The 18,368-nt window shown below is 37.1% G+C and overlaps 1 protein-coding gene across 7 annotated transcripts in view; it reads right to left on the bottom strand.

Annotated features, from left to right (window-relative positions):
- Positions 1 to 26: 26 nt before the first annotated feature.
- LOC114150848 (cAMP-specific 3',5'-cyclic phosphodiesterase 4C) overlaps positions 27 to 18,368 on the bottom strand; it is a 124,385-nt gene continuing 106,043 nt past the window's right edge. For 6 of the 7 annotated variants that reach the window (XM_028027573.1, XM_028027575.1, XM_028027576.1 and 3 more), the window contains 10 exons: positions 17,514 to 17,626; positions 14,915 to 15,008; positions 11,844 to 12,016; positions 11,668 to 11,766; positions 11,027 to 11,191; positions 10,830 to 10,929; positions 9,996 to 10,150; positions 8,770 to 8,892; positions 7,816 to 7,998; positions 27 to 7,052 (listed from right to left, as the gene is read on the bottom strand). In XM_028027573.1, the coding sequence (XP_027883374.1) occupies positions 6,486 to 7,052; positions 7,816 to 7,998; positions 8,770 to 8,892; positions 9,996 to 10,150; positions 10,830 to 10,929; positions 11,027 to 11,191; positions 11,668 to 11,766; positions 11,844 to 12,016; positions 14,915 to 15,008; positions 17,514 to 17,626 (1,772 nt within the window). In that variant the 3' untranslated portion in view covers positions 27 to 6,485. The remainder of the gene's footprint in view (positions 7,053 to 7,815; positions 7,999 to 8,769; positions 8,893 to 9,995; positions 10,151 to 10,829; positions 10,930 to 11,026; positions 11,192 to 11,667; positions 11,767 to 11,843; positions 12,017 to 14,914; positions 15,009 to 17,513; positions 17,627 to 18,368) is intronic. The other variant, XM_028027572.1, reaches the window with a different exon arrangement.

Genomic DNA, 18,368 nt, shown 5'->3' with positions numbered 1-18,368 from the left:
CTGAAAGAAACTAAAAACAAAGTTTATAAATTTCCATTTAATTTATTGGCATTTTTTCACATAACACCCTGAACTCCCGAGAATCTTTTGGCTTCAAAAGCAAAATGAGTTCTGACAAAAACAAACATTGGAGTGGCAGACGAGTACATACAAGTAAAGCATACTTGTTTTTAGGCTCTGGAACATAAAATCAGTCATTGTCTTACAGTACTTGTTCTTGACACATTTAAAGAATAAATATATCTTTAGACATTTGCACGACACTGAAACCGAGAGACTGCATTAACAAGAATGAAGGCAGTATCAGCATTATTAAATGAAAGCAGGAACTCCCCTGCCAACTAACACACTTAACACCAAGTGGCGCTGTTGTCTATCCTGTGTTAAGCCACAGTGCTGAAGCCAACTAGCTGACGCCTCAGACTGGGAGATGTGAGTCTAAAAATAGTTTTAAAGAATCCATGATGAAAATGCCACCAGTGCGTCATTTGTCAAGCTTTTCTGCAATAAGAACAAAAATACTTGAAGCTCAGTGAGTTTTTTTTGTGTGTGTTTTTTTTTTTTTTTTACAAAGACTAAATGAATGGTAAAAGTCCTTTGCATTGCTGTAAAATTTTCAATTACGATTTTGAATATTTTCAAAAAATGAAAGATCTTGAAAATTAAGGATGCATTATTAAAAATTGCTAATAGAAAAGTAAATTTTTATTTTTCAAAGTATCTCGCAATGGAAGCTCATTTCCGTCATTTGTATCCAGGATCTCATTCTTTTGGTCCGTATCCCATGAGCTTAGATAATGTAATGTAGACGGATCAGAGTTTCACTTTTTGGGACCTTTTACTCTTTGGAAACCAAAATGTTTAACAAAGTAAAATAAATAAATTTGAAGTTTTTTGGAAAGGTCCACAAAATGCCAGGAGATCCTTACTGTTTTTTCAGCATGTCAGAATCAATATGCAAAAGGTAAGAAATGTTTAAATGATAAGATATAGATGGCATTTTCATCACGTGAAGGGTATTCTTTTACACTAGAAATTCAAACATTTTTGATTTAGGAATCCTAAATGACAGAAGGTTAACAGCTAAAAATGCTGCTAAAAACACATTATTTTCTAGTTGAAACCCAATCTTATTTCTTTAGGGGTGAAAAACAAACACTTTGAAGGTCAGCATCCAACAAAACAAAAAAACAGCACAATAGTCCTTTAACACAAGGCTCAAACCTATCATATGTAAGGCCGATTGATAAAGCTTACTAACTAAAAAATAGAAATACTGTTTAGACTATTGTTTCCTACAACTGCCTAACCAGGAAGCAAATTATCTGTTGTAGTGCTCGCTAACTGCCTGGTCTCTCTACGCGCTCTAGACTCCAAACGTACTTGGTATAGAAAGAGATGAAAGTCATGAAAATACAAACATTCTCCGCTATCGGGGTTAGCAAAGGGCTGCTCTCTACGCTGCACAGAAACCTATGAAAACGCCTGCTTTAAATACTGTCAACATGTTTCATTTGTAAAAACTAACACTTATAAAGTTAATGACTTTGATACAATCATCAGTTTAAAATCTCTAGTGTAAAAATGTACAGCTTCGTAGGCTGGCAGGTGTTTCGTGTGTTTTCAACACTTGTGGCACGCTTTTCTTCCCAGTCGAGCAGGCTGACGCTCCTAACCTGACGGGACACAACCTGCTTTGTTTGAACGCCAACCAATGTGCGACCCCAGTTCTGTAAGAGTTGGGACACCGTGTGTAACGTAAAAAGTGTCTGAAATATAAAGATAAACCCATATAATACAGGTGCATCTCAGCAAATTAAACTAAGGTATTATGTTGATTCACTACATACAGGGAGACATATTACAAGTGATTATTGCAGGTAATTTTAAGTTTGTCTCTCTAGCTCAGTTTTTCCTTCCACTGAACTTTCCATGTTTGAGTACAGGTGGCTTAATCTGCTTACGAGTTTTTTTTGTGATTTTGTATGACATACCAAAACGTTTCTGTATTAAAAATACTTTTTTGCCTTATGTGACTTTCAAAAGTTCAAAAAAGGTAAATTTTGGTTTGTTATCTAGTAGTTATGATTAACTAACCTAAGACAAATAAATGCCAGGAATATAACACTCATTGTGTAATGAATCCATATAAGTTTTCACTTTCAAAAATTACCGTAATGATTGATGAGATGCACCTGGATTCACAAAAAACTGTAAACATAAAAGTGAAAATTGAGAAGTCAAAAAACCTCTAGAGGAAAAAAAATTAAATATGGTGGTATCTCAAAAAAGGACATAATAAAAAAATATTGCAGAGGTAAGAGGTTTTAAACAATAAGCTGCTGGCGGAGCATTTTGCAGCAATTGGGTATAAAAATAAGCTGAATTGTACAATGGTGGAAAAATTTCAGAAAAATGTTCCCCAGTGCAGAACTGGGAAGACGGAACATCGTGTTATCTATTATATCATCATATAATCTTTTAATTATTCATCAAATAATTAAAAGATTCCCAAAATCTGAAGAAAACTGTCCTCCGGTCTCAAATCAGAAATTTAAAAAATGTTTATAAATTTAAAAGGGAGATTCACTCCATTGTAAGTAAAATATGGGTTTTTAACATATTTTATGCAGTTTTTATTTTACACAAAGTCCCAACCTTCTTGAACTGGTGTTGCAGGTCTGAGCTCTACAGCAGCCCCTGTTGGCACGGCGGGAGGAAAGCATTCTTCTGTTCATGACATCTTTATTTGTAATGTGAGAAAAGATAAAATGCTTAAAGTTAGACAGCAAACTTTAACCTGTGGCTGATGTTTGAGGTGTGGTTTGGTTTGGTTTGGGTGTTTCCACTCCTTTATTACTTTTCTGTTTTGGTTTAGCATGAATCCAAAAGTGAGTATCAACTTTATTTTTCAAATTCTGGTACTAACGTATTGTTGCATTTGGATAATCTTTAGTTGACAACATTGTGTCTGTAAATAAATCATGTGATCAAAATATGAATATTAATGACCCAATTAAATCCCATCTGTTCAATCGATTCTCCATCACAAAAATTCTCATCGCTCTATTTGACCTTGGCATCATTCAGGTAGAACATCGTGTTTTTTAAAAGGTTTCAAGAGGTCAGTTCATTAAAAACGAATATTTTCCTTCAAAAACATTCCTAAAATCTTGCTGAGTTTGGAGTTTGAAGATGGGATCTAGGAATGTAGAAATTATAAAAATTATAAAAATTATAAACTTTCAAAATGAGAGTCTAACAAATATACACCAATAGATCTGCAACAAACGACATCTGTGTAATAATGAAAGAAATGTACGGTTTTCTCTATACTGTGTGCTGTGGTAAAAAAAGACAATAATTACATGCTGGATTAAGATCCTATCCGTTGATTCATAGTATTTGTTCATTATACTGAAATGACGTACAGCTACTTAACCAAAAACAAAAAGTGAAGAGTTATAAAAAACATGAAATAAAAATATAACATTTAATTTAAAAAGAAAAGATAAAGTATGTGGTTGTATAAATACTGCTCCAATATTTCTCCTTATCTGTTAGTGTTTGACACACAGACTTAGTGTAACATTTTGTTTTTTATGACCATTTTAAAAAGCCACATTGATGATACATAATAGATAAAATGCATAATAGATTAATCTGAAAATGTATTAACTTTACCATAAATCCTTTGCAGGTGTAAAACTCATGACAAACTACTTACATGTTCTTTTTTGTATCTTTTTCAGTTATTTCGACAACTGGATCTCTTAAATAATAAAAATAACAACAAACAGAAAACCACAAGAAGTTCATAAGTTTACATTGGTGCGGATTTTGTGTTCTTTTTTTAATGCAACGGGGGAACCAACAGTTGTCGCTGGTTAACTGGAGTTTTGATTTATTCAGTGGGATTTTTATGAATAAAGAAAGCTGCTATTACCAAACCAAACACACTTCATTCAACTTCAGAGGCACAGAGTGGGCAGTGTGTGAGCTTAACCAACTCAACCACAACCAAAGACCAGCCGCAGTGACGCTCTGGATGCAACAGCCTGAAGAGGAGGGCATGCTGCGGTTTTAAAGGCAAACAGTTTGTCGCTATACACAGGGTTGCTACACATGTTTTCAGTTTTATATGCTACTTAAATTTCTGCAGGTATTTTTAACATATCCTGGGAATTTTAATACAAAACTGGTCTAAATGCGTTTATTATCTTTTTTCCCCCACATTTCAAGAAACATCTGATTCACTTGTGGAGCAGAAAAAGGCCAGTGTGAAGCTTTTTGCATCTAGAGAAACTTAGAGCAAATTCTACAACTTAATATTTATATTTAAAAAAAATTTAAAAAAAAATATTTTTTAATCTGAATGCATTTACACATGTCAGCTGTGCTTGTTTTATTTTCTATTGAGGAGCAAAAACATTGATAAATTCTGTAACATTCTTGGCTTAAATATTGAATAAATTACTTTGAAGGTAGAATTAATCCTTCAGGGATGCTGAGTGCATAATATGAGTCATTTAAAGCTGCAGTAGGAAGTTCTGAGAAAAACTCAATAGGTTTAGTTTTTCTTTTTAGTTAGGTTGTTTCTCTGCCATAAGCACACCAGAAATTGTGAGTCTGAATAACGGTATGGCCTAAATGGGTGAAGGGTGTGAGCAGCACACAGATGAGCATGATTGACACCGCTAAGACCCTCCTCCTGGTTCTGACTGGTTGTTTCTGAAGGGGAATGGTGCTTTTCTTTAAATGGCAGTCAGAGCTAATTTTACAAATTGTGTAATTTTCTACTGTCAGGACATTGTGACAGTTTTAACAACTTTGTAAACAGAGTTATCTAGAAGAGTTATCTATAACTGCTATGTTTCTGCCAGAACATTTTTGAGTTGTTTTTTTTTCTTGAAGAGTAAATAAAAACCAGCTTGGTTCCTGTAGACAAACTAAACCTAAAATACATGGTTGCCTGATGCATTTATAGAATAAAAAATGGTGAGTGTTCCTAATTTTGATGCATTTAACGAAGAGAAAAATTTTTTTTTTTTGCACTATTTAATCTTCCAATTAAGGGAGAACAAGCCATTTATAATCTCTTGAAGACTTAAAGGTGTATTTTTGTTCTAAAATCAATGTTCCTTTTCAAAACTTATCTTAAAATTGATTTATTTCAAGCCTGTGTAGGAACCCTGTGTACCTCGATGTAAGGAGACCCAGAGTTTTCTTTGTATGAACTCAGATTTATAGCAAATTGTACTTTCATTTAATAGTGAGAAGGTTTACACAATAATTTTAATTTTCATTAAAACAACAGAAACCTTCAACTTGTAGCTTTAGAAGCTGCTGGAGACCCGGGATCGTTCATGCTCGTCCATAAGATGTTAAGTTTTGTGGCCTGCTCTGCCTTCTGAGAGCTGTAGTCCAATGTCCTGTACAGTTTCTTTTTTGTGATCAGTAGGCCTACAGTGGGTGAAGCCCTTTGTGTGACTAAATACTAGAACAGAACGGTAAAGACGGTAAAGTGCTACTGCAGACTGGAGGCACCCTGATTAAAAAAATGCTTTTCTTCAGCACAAAAACACACAAGACCAGCAAACATACAATGAGGAACAGTACAGAAATTAAAACATAAACAATTTAAAATATAAGGTAAAAAATAGAATAAAGCTCAAACTAAATATACATTGGTGTCTTTGCAACAGGTGAGACCGTGGTTCAGTCTAAAGTGTTCGGTTCCCATGGTGCTACAAGCTGGTTTGAATATCTGATTGCTTCATCTGCCAAATTCTCTATTAAAGGGATTTAAATAAATGTAAAGACAGACATTTTAGACAAAGTCTCATTTCTCAATGGGACAAACAGGAAAGACGGTTTGGGGTTGGGTTGGGGGGTTTAGTACACCTGTGCTACATTAGGTTTATGCTTCACTTCATACCCTGAGGTTTAGGTCCGTCGAGTTTCTCATCTACATCCCGTATTTGGTTAACTGACTCATTTCACACGCCATTCTTAAAGAAATAAATCATACTCACCTATTCCAACTTAATTATCCTAAATTAAAACGATGGTGCAAAATCATTTCCAAAACCCTGTCACACCACTGTAGTCCTCATTCGCCGCTCATGCTCGGATGTCACAGTTATTTTGGAGGAAGACGTTTCCTTTTAGGTTTTGTTACCTTTTGTGTAAGTACAAGCCTTAATTCCACTCTTCCCAGTTTAAATGCAGCAATTATTCATCAGCTGAAGCTGCAGGAAACCAGGAAGGCCAATCAGGCACTCAGACAGAGGATAAAACATTTCATCTTGCTGGAAAAGAAAGAAAAACACAGAGGCGAGTTGTTCCTCTGCTCTCCAGAGAAGGTGTCTCCAGTGTAAAGGGACTGTGGTGATTTTACAGACATTATTGGCAAAGGCTCGCCCTGCCGACGCCTCCAGCCTCCAGCGCTCATGTCTCTGCGGCAGGGCGGCTCCTGCTTGTCATTACGTTCCCATCGGCAGGCAGGCCACGCCGTCGCCCTCCTGGCTCAGCTCTCTGTTCCTGTCAGAAGCCTCCGGCCCCGGGGAGCCCAGCGTCCTGTGAGGGTGGGGGCTCCGCACCGACATGGAGGCGAGACTCAGGGTCCGAGACGGGTGAGGGGAGGGAGGACGGTACCTGTTGCTGCCGCCGCCGCGGGGGTCTGGAGACAGGGACGGTGAGGACGAATCGTGTCTCCGATCTCCACTGGTCTGAGACTCCTCCTCTAAGGGGCTCTCGAGGTCAGACGCCGCCTCCTCTTCGTCCTCCTCCTCCTCCTCCAAGGTGAGTTCAAACTGGAATTTGTCTCCTCCCGATGAAGGGAAGGCTCCTCCTGACCCTGGAGTGCCAGCTGCGGGTCCCACCTCAGCGTGAGGCTCGTCCGGGCTCGTTGGCGAGGGGCTGCGGGGGATCATGCTCTGGTACCACTCCCTGTTGTCTTCAAGCGTATCCAGAATGTCCTGGGCGTCAGGGTGCACCAGGTCGGCCCAGGTCTCCCACAGCGGGTGAACGATGTAGTCGATGAACCCCACCTGGGTAGGAAAATACAAAAACACTGAAGAGAAACCAGAACCAGCCGATAAACTTTGTGAAGACTACAGAGGAAAACCAATAACTAAGGCTATGTTCACATTGCAGCCTAAAGTGACCAAAGTCCGATTTTTTGTCAAATTGAATTTTTTTGCCGTGGCTGCTCACACTTCCAAAAATATGCGACCTGTATGTGATCTCCAGTGTGAAGAGCGACCTGAAAGTGTCCCGCTTGCACACTAGAGGCGCAATAACGTCACACATAGAGAGCGTGCTCAGTGTTTTACCAACCTAGTGTTAAAACAAGAAGTGCTCAGTGTTTGCAGAAGTAAACATGGATGCTAACGGTGGAGCATAACATACGATACTGAAGTTGTTGTCCAACCAGAGCCAGAATATTAACAACTTAATCCTCGTTATAGTCCACCATGGTTGTAGTTATTCTTCCCGCTTGCGTGTATCAGAATACTGACATTTGTTGAGTATCAGTGACGTTCAAGTGGGATGAATGCGACCTGGACGTTAGGTCACATTTGAATCGGACACGTATCGGATAGCCAAGTGGCCTGGGTTGCATTCGAAAAGAATCTGACCTGTGTTGTTCAGACTGCCATGAAAAGATCAGATACAGGTCCTATTACGTCAAAACATTTGGTCATTTCGGGCTGTAGTATGAACACAGCATAAGTTTGGGCGATTTGTCTTGTAAAAATATGAACTTTTCCACAATATGATGTGCAACCATGTAGGTCAGATTTGACTTACTTGGCTCTTCTCCATGGAGGCGTTGTGTTTGTCGCACATAGGACTGATCTCCATCCCCTTGTCCCGCTCTCGGTCTCCCTGGGTGAAGAACTCCACCATGATGCGGTCCGTCCATTTCCGATACAGCTCCAGTGGTTTGGTTGGGTTACTTAAATCAGCACAGTGGACCATGTTCTGTAAAACCTGAAGCAAAAAAACACTTCTGAGCCAAAAGATACTTGAATGAAACAATACATTTTCTATATGATCCAAAATAAGTGAAAGCACTCCATTCTGCTAATAATACAACCAGATCCACTAAAGCTCTAATCATAAACATTAGTTCTGCTAATGCTAAAGAACTACACCAACATGGTATTTATGGGAAGCTAATGTTAACACGCTAAATTCAACCATATTGAAACCCACCATGTATCACAAGCAGAATATAAGGACACTTCGAAAACAATTAATATATGTAGAGTTCATCCTGTATTTGTTTAATTATCAGTCCTGGTTGTTCATTAAAGTGCTGCATTCTTCGGTCAATCTTTACTTGTTTTTTGATGTATACTTGCACATTTGTAAAGTTTAACTTGTATACATGTAAAGTTTTTTGTTGTATATTTGCCATTTTCTCAATAAATTTTGCAAGGAGAGGAAATGGAACTGCGACATAAACAGTCTTCACCCACTTCGAAATAAAAGCCTGAATATAACCGTCTAACTACTGAAAGGATTCTTAAGTTGATAACAAAAACTTCAACACAAATGTCAAAATTAGTGCTTTAGAATTTATTTGGAAAAATTAATTTAGGGGAAAAAATGTTTTCAAAGTTAGCAAACACGCTAAAGCGCTTCAGTCCTTCACAAGAGTGTTTCTTTTGAATAACAAACACGCACAACATTTCTAAAATACATTTTTTTTAAAAAGAAAATGTCAGAATTATTTCATATCATTTGGCACTTCATTACCTGGATGCGGTCAGAATAATTGTCTAGCAGCAGGACTCCCAAACTCGTCACTTTCTTGGTCTCCACCATCGTCTTCATGTCTGCCAAGAAGTTCATGTGTTTGGACATATCTGTGGCCAGCACCTGCACAAAGCAAAGCAGCACACACACAACTCAAATCCTCCTGAACTACAAATTAAATCTGTTTAATCACTAAACATCAACCTTCACAAGGTACTAAGACATTATAAGTTGCTGCAGCTCCAAATATTTGGCCTTGTTTGCCTAATGCAGTAATAACACAAAGAAATAAATTGAATCAATATGAATATTAGTTTGTTCAGTTGAGAAAAGCAGCAAGAAATTTTGTTGTGACATTTTTTCCAGAAGATTTTTGTTTTCGACATGGATTTGCTCTATCTAGCTTCTTCTGGGGAATAATTTAGATATAAGTCTCAGGTCAATAACGTAAAAGTCGGATTAATGCGACATGACTGTTCTGACTTCAGATGCTTTGAAAACTGTATCGGATTTTGTCCCACGTATGAAAGTGGCACAAATATGATTTTTCAGAAGATCAGAATTAGTGCCGTTCAGCCTGCTATTAAAAAGTTAAGTACGGGTCACATTTAGGCCAAAAAACTTTAATTTGGGTCGCATTTGCCTGCTGTGTAAACGTGGCCGAATTAAAGTCATGAAAATAAATTTGAAAGTTTATAATTTATTAGGCTTTGGATCATTTTAAATCGTTCTTAAAACTCATTTTTATTTGTTCGCATTTAATTGAGGCCTGATACTGTAACTTTTTTGTTGTGATATTTAATTTACTTATTATTATTTTTTCCTCTTTTCATCAACCTATTGTATTGTGCTGTCGTTCTTGTACAGCACTTTGGTGCAGTTTTAACCTCCTTTTAAAAGTGATATATGTAAAAATTTCACATTGACATTGGCAAACAGACCTTCTCTGTTTTCATGTCAAGATTTTATACTTTTCTGGAGTAAAATTTTAGTAAATTTTTTTCACTTTTGAAAAACAAATGTTAATCCTAAATTTACAATAGACATTTTTGAGGTCAGGCTTCAAAGATGGACAGATGGAGATATTTAGACAATAAAACATAGAATTAAATCTAATTCTTTCCTTCTGTTCTCATACTTATTTTCACCTGGACATATTTAATGAAATTCCATACTTTCAAATTGTTTTCCAGAGTTGTAAGGATAAAAAGGAGTCCCAGCCTTACCATGTCAATCACCATCTTCCGGAGTGAGTCTTTCTGTTTCTTGCCGAGGTTCTGGAAGATGTCACAGTTTTCTTCTTGTAGCAGCTTGAAGCCAACAGCGAGGTGATGGTTCTCCAGCACAGACGAATCGTTGTACATTAGTGCCAATTCAGAACCTCAAAGAAGGAAGGAGGAAACTGTCACTATCCAACAACAACAGCACTTTAAACATTGTTCTACAGAAAACTGTGACTTATGCCAAATCCCATACTAGCCTCTTTTTTGGTTTTGCTTAATAATGAATGGTTTATGGTGGTTACATTTACATTAAATAAATTACTCCAGACTTAGCATAACTACTTTATTATAATCATACTTATTACATTTTTGGAGTGGGAACCACCTAAACACCTATATAAACTACACTCTTTACGTGCCATTATTAGTATGTTTGAATTGTTATAAAAGACAAGAAACTGTTCGCTCATAAAATACTTTTCATTTAAACACTTACAAAAGTCTATTCTAAAGCTGTAGTATGAACATTTTATATATATAAAAACGTTTTTTACATATTTGTTAAAACCGTCACCATGTTGTGACAGTTTGTTATGAGATAGATAAGATTAATTTCCTTCATCTCCTCCCTGTGCTAGTATTGCTATCTGAAAAAATACACAGCTCCTGACCAAAAGCAACCAATCAGAACCAGGAGGTGTGTGTTAACAATTAATCAACCTCGTGAATGCGATGCTAAATGTGGTTTTGGCAGAGAAACAGCTCAAATTTATGAATTTATATAGGATACATTACATCTGTTATCCCTGCTGAATGCAGAAACAGGAAGTGACATACTTGTGTTTATGAGGAACTGGTTGGTGACGCCTGGGTGGTCGACGTCATGGATGGCGCTTGCAAAAAGAGCGGCCATGATCTCTAGGTCTGTAAACACCGCCTTGGATGAAGAAAGACATCAAACCAGGCTCAATTTAACGGTACCTCAACCCGAAAACATAGTGGAAAGAGTGGGCAAAAAAACCTACAGCGCTCACCTCTAAAGCAGGAGTGGACAGGAGAACATGGGTGGATTGCACCACATCAGCAGCGTGGATGTTGTTGTGATAAGCTACGTCCGCATGGTAGTGGTCCTCTAAAGTCATCATGAAGGTGAGGAAAGTGTCAATTGGCACCTTGAAGGTTTTCAGAAGATCTCGCTCCTATCGATGGAAAGACAAGCAAATAAAACATCAACTATCTTTTAATTAAGATAAGATCATCGTTTATCACAAATTTAAGATGTCACAGCAAAAAGTGGACAGAACAAAACAAGAGTTAACAGAAATGAAAAACAGAATAAAACATTGTACAGTGTAAAAAAAAGTACAGTGCTAAACTAGCTATACTAGCTGTTTTAGCTAGTTTACAAGCTAAACTAGAGATATAATTATGAAAATATTTCTACATATACATACACACAGTATATATACATTTACAAACATGTACTTGCACACCCCCATACCCTCCCACACACATAGACACATACATTCAACATATTAATACAGACATGAACATAAATGTGGTGATTTGACTCGGCACCCATTTTTTGCATTTAAACTTAATGTGCACCATTTTAATTTCCCTTCTTTTCTGCTATTCGTGGAGAAAACTATTTCTTACAGCAGGATTTTCCTACCTGGAAAATGGAGTACATCATCACCGTCAGAGGGCGATTTCCTGAATATTCTGCTAGTTTGAAAATATCCATACCCCATCGATTAAGGTCCTCAATTTCCTGCGAAGAGCAAAAACATGCAAATTATCCAGAACATTTCTGTGTGTTTCTTTTGGTGTTTCAGTGTGTGATCATACCTTTGCCAACATGCTCTCGTGCGGTGTGTTGACTCCAAAGCGAGGGATGCAAGCAGGCGCTAAGCTTGGGCTTTGTGTGGCCTTTTTCACACCGCTAATCTGTGACATCGGCCTTTTTTTCTTCTCCTTCTCCTTAGCAGGCGGAGACAGGATCTCCAAGTCATGTTGCTTCTCTGGAGCATCAAGAAACAAAACAGACACAAAGTTAAGGCCAGATCCAACAAATGAGCTTTGGAAACATGTCTGCTCCCAGAACCATTTGCTCCAGTGTCCAAACTTAATGGTGGTCCAAGCAACTGACAGATTTGACAGGCAGGTAGGTTTGTTTTTAATTTTATTTAACCAACTTGCTCACCTTCTAAACTCATATCTAGATTTAATCAGTCTATGTGTTTGTTCATAATTATAAAATGACTATGACACAGACGGAAAGTTTTTCATCAGTTTTCTCTAGAAAAAAAATCGGTTTCCGACCGAAATGAGACGATCCTCAGATGGATCCTGACCAGTGACAGTGACCATTTTTTTTCTGTACAAAGCTATTTAAAACAAAATGATTCTTGCACGTAAAGCTGAGAGAGAAATATTTTCAGGAGATAACAGGAAGGTCACTTTTATATATAAGGGTAAAACATGCAAACTCAACACAGAAATGCCGCAGAATTGATTTAAACTCAGAACCTCCTTAGTTTTACGATGAAGCAGTGCATTGATGACCCTCTAAAAACAAACCTCCTTTGGTGTGGGTGCTGTTACTGAGAGAAGAATACTCAAAAGCAGCTATTTTCATAATCAAGAAGGTATAAAGTAGATATTAAAACATTTAAAAGAAAACTGTATTAATCATTTAGGCTGCAAGAAAGCAGAGTTTTTAAGTGATAACAGGAAAGTTGCTCTGTTTTGTCTTTCTGAGCTTTCAGCTTGTTTCGTTCAAGGAACATGGTGGATATAAACCATGTTAACCTTAGCAGTAACATTAGGGTCGACTTATTACAGAAAGTACAAATAGAGAGTTGGCATATGTAATACAAGCGATACTAGTCTGGTTAATTTTGAATAAAACATGCTAAAGATAGCTTAAAATGTCAACTATTCTTCTTCTGTTTTAAAATAGTAAAACTGTGTTTTGTGGTGTCTGTACTCTCACATGTGCCACAACGTCACATTTACTCTTAATGTAGCTAATAAGTTATAGCAGATAGGCTAAAATAAAAGATTATTAGTTGTTCTAATTTAGTTATCAAAGAGAAATATGAATTAGATATAAAATATATTCATAGGACAAAGATTTCCAAAAACTAGAGAAAATTGACCACAACATTCAGATTCTAGTTTCAGTCTTTCAGAATATGTTTCTATAGTGGATGTGCATGCATATTGGCATCTTTTCAGCACAACACAGAACAATGACCTTGTGAACAACTCGCGTTGCATCAGAGGGAAAATAAACACCAACTTCAAGAGTGTAGAAAAGCTAGACAGAACGTTGCATGTCCTGTTTCTGTCATGTGTAGAGGACCAAGTCACAGAAAGCAGAAGCATCGGTTGTTTTAATCCAAATTACAAAAAGCTTCTCATGTTTTCTAAAATGGAAAAGCACTCATAAAAAATAAAAAAGGGGATTTTATGATAAAAAATCTGCAGAAGGTTTTGTACCGACACAGCAGACATGATCTCCATGCCATTAGATGACACAAAGGTGCTGTCCCAGCAGACACGCTCACATTAAAATGACTCATCCATTTTTGTACGAACCAAAAGTGATCCACCTGCTTTAACACCTTTACCTCACTTTCATATGTTACCCTTTGTATCTTCCAGCTGTAATTGGTTTCATTAGCCTTGCAGCAGCAGCTGCCCGACACAGGCGCACACGCCAGCGTTCAGACGCATCACCGATCCTAACAACATCCTCACAGGAGGCACCGTCTGGCCTCTCTCACCTCTCTCACAGTGCCTCCTCTTCCTCACGCCCAGAGCCATGGGGTTCATCTCCAAACGTGGCCAGGCTTGAGGCTTTCATCTCACAATGGAGCCGGACTGATGGCTCCATCCTCGTTTGGCTGGACCATCCTGCCAGAGGAGCTGCCGAAGACTGAGCCTCCTATTGATGCAACACGCCGTCGGATAATACTCAACCTAGTTGCCACGACAACGCCACACAATGTGTCCGGGAATGCTGTCTATTGCCGCACCTCCTCCTGCTTCAGAGACGGAAAAATCCTCACCTTCCCAGTCTGTCCTCTCCTTCAGAAAAATGCTCTTTTCGAGGCCTCATTTCGACAAAAATATTTGTTTCTTCTTTATGTACATTTTGTTTCCCTTTCCAAGACCCTATATTATCTTTTTTTATTTTCTATAAATTTCTTCCTCTTTATTCATATTTAATTTTTCTCTTTTCTTTTTTATCATTTCAATATGTTATCCTTTTTTACTCATTTCTCAGCAGTTTTTTTTCTAAATATGACTCAAGGCTTTCGCCTCCAAACACATCCCTATAAAGCCCAAGAAAACACAACTCATTGTTTTCTGCAATGTTTTTTATCTACCATAGCATGTTGCACAACTCAGCTAATGTATATTGCACAAACAGTGCCTTGTGAAAGTATTCACCTCTCAGAAATGTTTCAATGTATGTTGTCCTACTACATAAAATTTGAATAAAATACATTTAATTTACATGACAAAACATGAAAAAGGCTTTTAGGATGTTTGCAAGGGATGCTAACCTGGACAATCAACACAGTTGATAAAATTATAAATTTTCTAAAATCTAATCAGCTAATAATCCTTTTATTAATTCATCATTCAAATTTAGGAAAAATGCATGCAGTTGCGTCTATTTTAAGGATGAGTTGCACCACAGATGCAGCACAATCACATTCTCATCATCTCCTCTCAGATTTTAATATATTTGTCTCTGGTGTTAATAGTGGTCTACCAGCATTTTAACTTTGTGTCGGAAACACCTCTTCTTGACAAATAAAACACTCATTTGTCACTACAAAAATTACTAGTTGCCTATGTCTTTGAGCACGATTTTAAACTCTGTTATCATGTGACAAACTTACCCAGGAAAGTGTTGGCGATGTACTCCGACACCTGGTTCCCTGAGCGACTCGTCTCTGATAGCTGCGTCAGCTCACGGTTTAGCATCCTCTTAAACTGTTAAGTAGAGAACAAAAAAATACAAAAATGAGTGGGTAGCCTAAAAAAACCCCTTACATTATTGACTACAACTAGTACATAAATTGACCTCTTTTTACAGGTTAGTACTAAATATTTATTGCAATAATGCCTTTAAAACATTGAATACATTTTTTTCTTCAGTAGTTTACTGAGACAGGTATACCTGTGGTAAATTTGGTGATTTATTTAATATCTTTATCAGCCAAAGACACTTACAATAAGCAGAATGTCACTGAAAAGAATGGGCAAAAACAATCTGTACAGTCATATTCATTAAATTATAATATACATCCTAATTAGTCTTGTTTGTCAGATTAAAAATATCTTGAAAATAACCTCTAGCCAGGTATTAAACATTCTTTTCACTAATCCCCCATTCTCATTCTAAAAATTTTTATTGGTCTGTTTATTGGTAATATTCTAACTTTAAATGTCATATTTGTATTAGTTTTAAGTGAAAAACATGCATCTGTGTATATAATGTGTGATAAAGTTCCTAAAATAGCTGAACTATTCAATAACATTCAAATTTATTGAATGAGTTTGGAAGCAGTATGCCCCAGATGATACTGCTGAATGCAATGCAGATATTTGTGACATTTGTAGTTCAAAGGGTATGAATGTTTATCATGCAGAAACAATCATTTATTACCTTGTCATTACTGTAGTTACTGTATATTTTAAAGATAAATGTTCTGCTCTGTATTCAATTACAACGTAAAAGAAGAAGAAGTTAAACAGTGACGTTGTTCCTGACCATAAGTGTTTTTGAGAAGCAATAATGTTCAGTGTGTCTTCATGAATTTATCGCCGTGGCGACATCCACACTGATTATGTAATGGCTTCAGCACGTGGTGACTGAGGGAGGAGGCAAACGGTAGGGATGCTGAGGAGTTTACATGAGTGACACAAATACGGGTGTGTCCAAAAACATCCTAAAGGTGACAGACAGTATAGTACTTCCTCTGCCGTGACTTTTCCTGAACTTACAAACACAAAACACAGAATCTATTGCATGCATCATGCTCATTAGGAATACTTATTCAGCTTTTCACAATGCATCTGCATCAACCTGTTTGTAGGTCCAGTTGTGAAAAGATCTGACAGTCAGCCTCTCAACATTATGTGTAAGATCCCCCCACAGCCTCACCTCTGCAAAGCCTCCAAACAAGGGAAACCAGCTCCACTTCCCTGTCACTCACCTGTCTGAGTCTCCAGCACAGACAAACCCAAACTGCCAGCTGAAGCATGTCAGCCAACGCATGCTGCTCTTAGTTGCAGTACAAATCCAAGTTTTTCCTGTCACCAATCAACTGTTACCAAGCAATGTAAATAAGATTTTATCCTGTAGAAAATATGGCAAATGTCCTGCCACAGCCCCGGTGCTGATAAGGTTGGGGGATACAGGAATGGGATGGAGAGATCTCCAGCATCAGGAGCGATAGGGAGGGTGTTGACTGCAGTCTCCTATCCAGCTACGGCAGCACACTGTCAATGAGAAAGAGGGACGAAAGGAGTTTCTGCGAGGAACTCTCCTCTCAGTCCTGCATGCAGCCTCCAGCCCCCCCGTTGCCCTCCGACCAATCATATTCGACTGGCTTCAGAGGCAGGGTGGAAAGCTGAGAGCTGACTGGCCGACGGTGTGACAGAGAAACCACACAGAGCGGAGAAACAGAAAGAAGTGATGCTAATTGACTCTTAGACGAGGGATGTGATGAAACCTTGGTGTGCCTTTTCATAATACATACCATTTTTTGTTCATATGGGATGTCATTTTTTAAAGCAATATAAATAAGATTTTATGCTGCAGAAAATATGACAAATACATTATTTAAAGCTGCAGGATGTAACTTTCATTTAAATACATTTTTCACATACGGTTCTGGAAAAAATGAAGAGCCCACTGCACTGAACCCCATTGAAAACCTCCTGGTTATTCCACCAAATATTGATTCCTGAACTCTTCCTGAGTTAAAACATTTGTATTGTTGTTTCTAAATGAATATAAACTTGTTTTCTTTGCATTATTTGAGGTCTGAAAGCACTGCGTCTTTTTCGTAAATTTGACCATTTCTAATTTTCTGCAAATAAATAAAAAAATTATGCTTGGAATTGCGGAGACATGTTGTCAGTAGTTCATAGAATAATAGAACAATGTTTATTTTACTCAAACATAAACCTATAAAAAGTAAAATCAGAGAAATGATCATTTTAAGTGGTCTCTTAATTAGATTTTTAAGAGCTGATTTTTTCATCAATCATTTGTCTCATATTATACTGTCACAAAATGGTGACAGAGTTAACAAATAAGTAAAAACTTTTTTATAAATAAAAGTTGCATATTGCAGCTTTAAAATCATGCTTTAAAAACTTGATGAAAATGGCATTAATGCCAAACAGTTTATAAGCAGACGCTGTAAGACATTCAGGAACAGCTGTAGCTGCGTTGTGTTGCGTGACAGCGAACAGGAAGTCCTTTACCTTATTGGACGCCATTTCGCTGACTGAGTGTCTCGTTTGCAGCGTCTCCAGCTGGTCCAGACACCAGTCCAGCTCTTCCAGAGTCTCCATCGTGAGCTTCTGATAGGGCTCTTCTGAAAGGTAAAAAAAAAACCACGCGTTTCAAGTAAAAGGTGGGACAACATGAAACGATTATCAGGATGCAGTTTCCAACTTTATAACAAAAATTTTATTAAAACTTCCCTAATGACTAATCCACCGATTGTTTCTCAGAAAGGGAGAACACAAAATTTATCTTGAATCTGTCCCAAGTTTAGTTCAATAAACTCATCATAAATATCTCAAAAAAAGCTTAAATTGTTTTTGCAACTGTTGGCTATATGGTGTCTTTTATGAATTTATATTTTTGTGCTTTTATGTTGTAAAGCACTTTGAACTGACTTGTTACTGAAATGTGCTATACAAATAAACTTAATCGATTGGTTACAATAGGTTTTTTTAAAATAAATAATTAAATTGGTACCTTCATTTATACAGAAAATTGTTTGAAAATATAAACAGTAAAAATTAAATGTAAGATGTGAAAGTCAACATGTATCTCATATTTTGCTCAGATTTTAATTTGGGCAAAGAACAACATACAGATTTATGCATCAGTAGTGAAATAATAAATTTTATCAGATTTTTGAGCCACAAAACCTAAAAGTAAAGAAAGCATGAAACACAGATAAGTCCCACTCAACATTTCCATTGTTTTTGAAACAGATTTTAAATGGCAATTTTCTCAAACAAAACTAGAATTAAGATTCATCCAAGCTAAATCTATCAAAAGATCTATGATTTGGAATATGCCATCAAGACAAGACATTGAGTTAC

The sequence above is a fragment of the Xiphophorus couchianus genome, chromosome 9, assembly GCF_001444195.1.
Source record: "Xiphophorus couchianus chromosome 9, X_couchianus-1.0, whole genome shotgun sequence".
NCBI lineage: Eukaryota > Metazoa > Chordata > Actinopteri > Cyprinodontiformes > Poeciliidae > Xiphophorus > Xiphophorus couchianus.
This window is presented reverse-complemented; position numbering and strand designations above follow the sequence as displayed.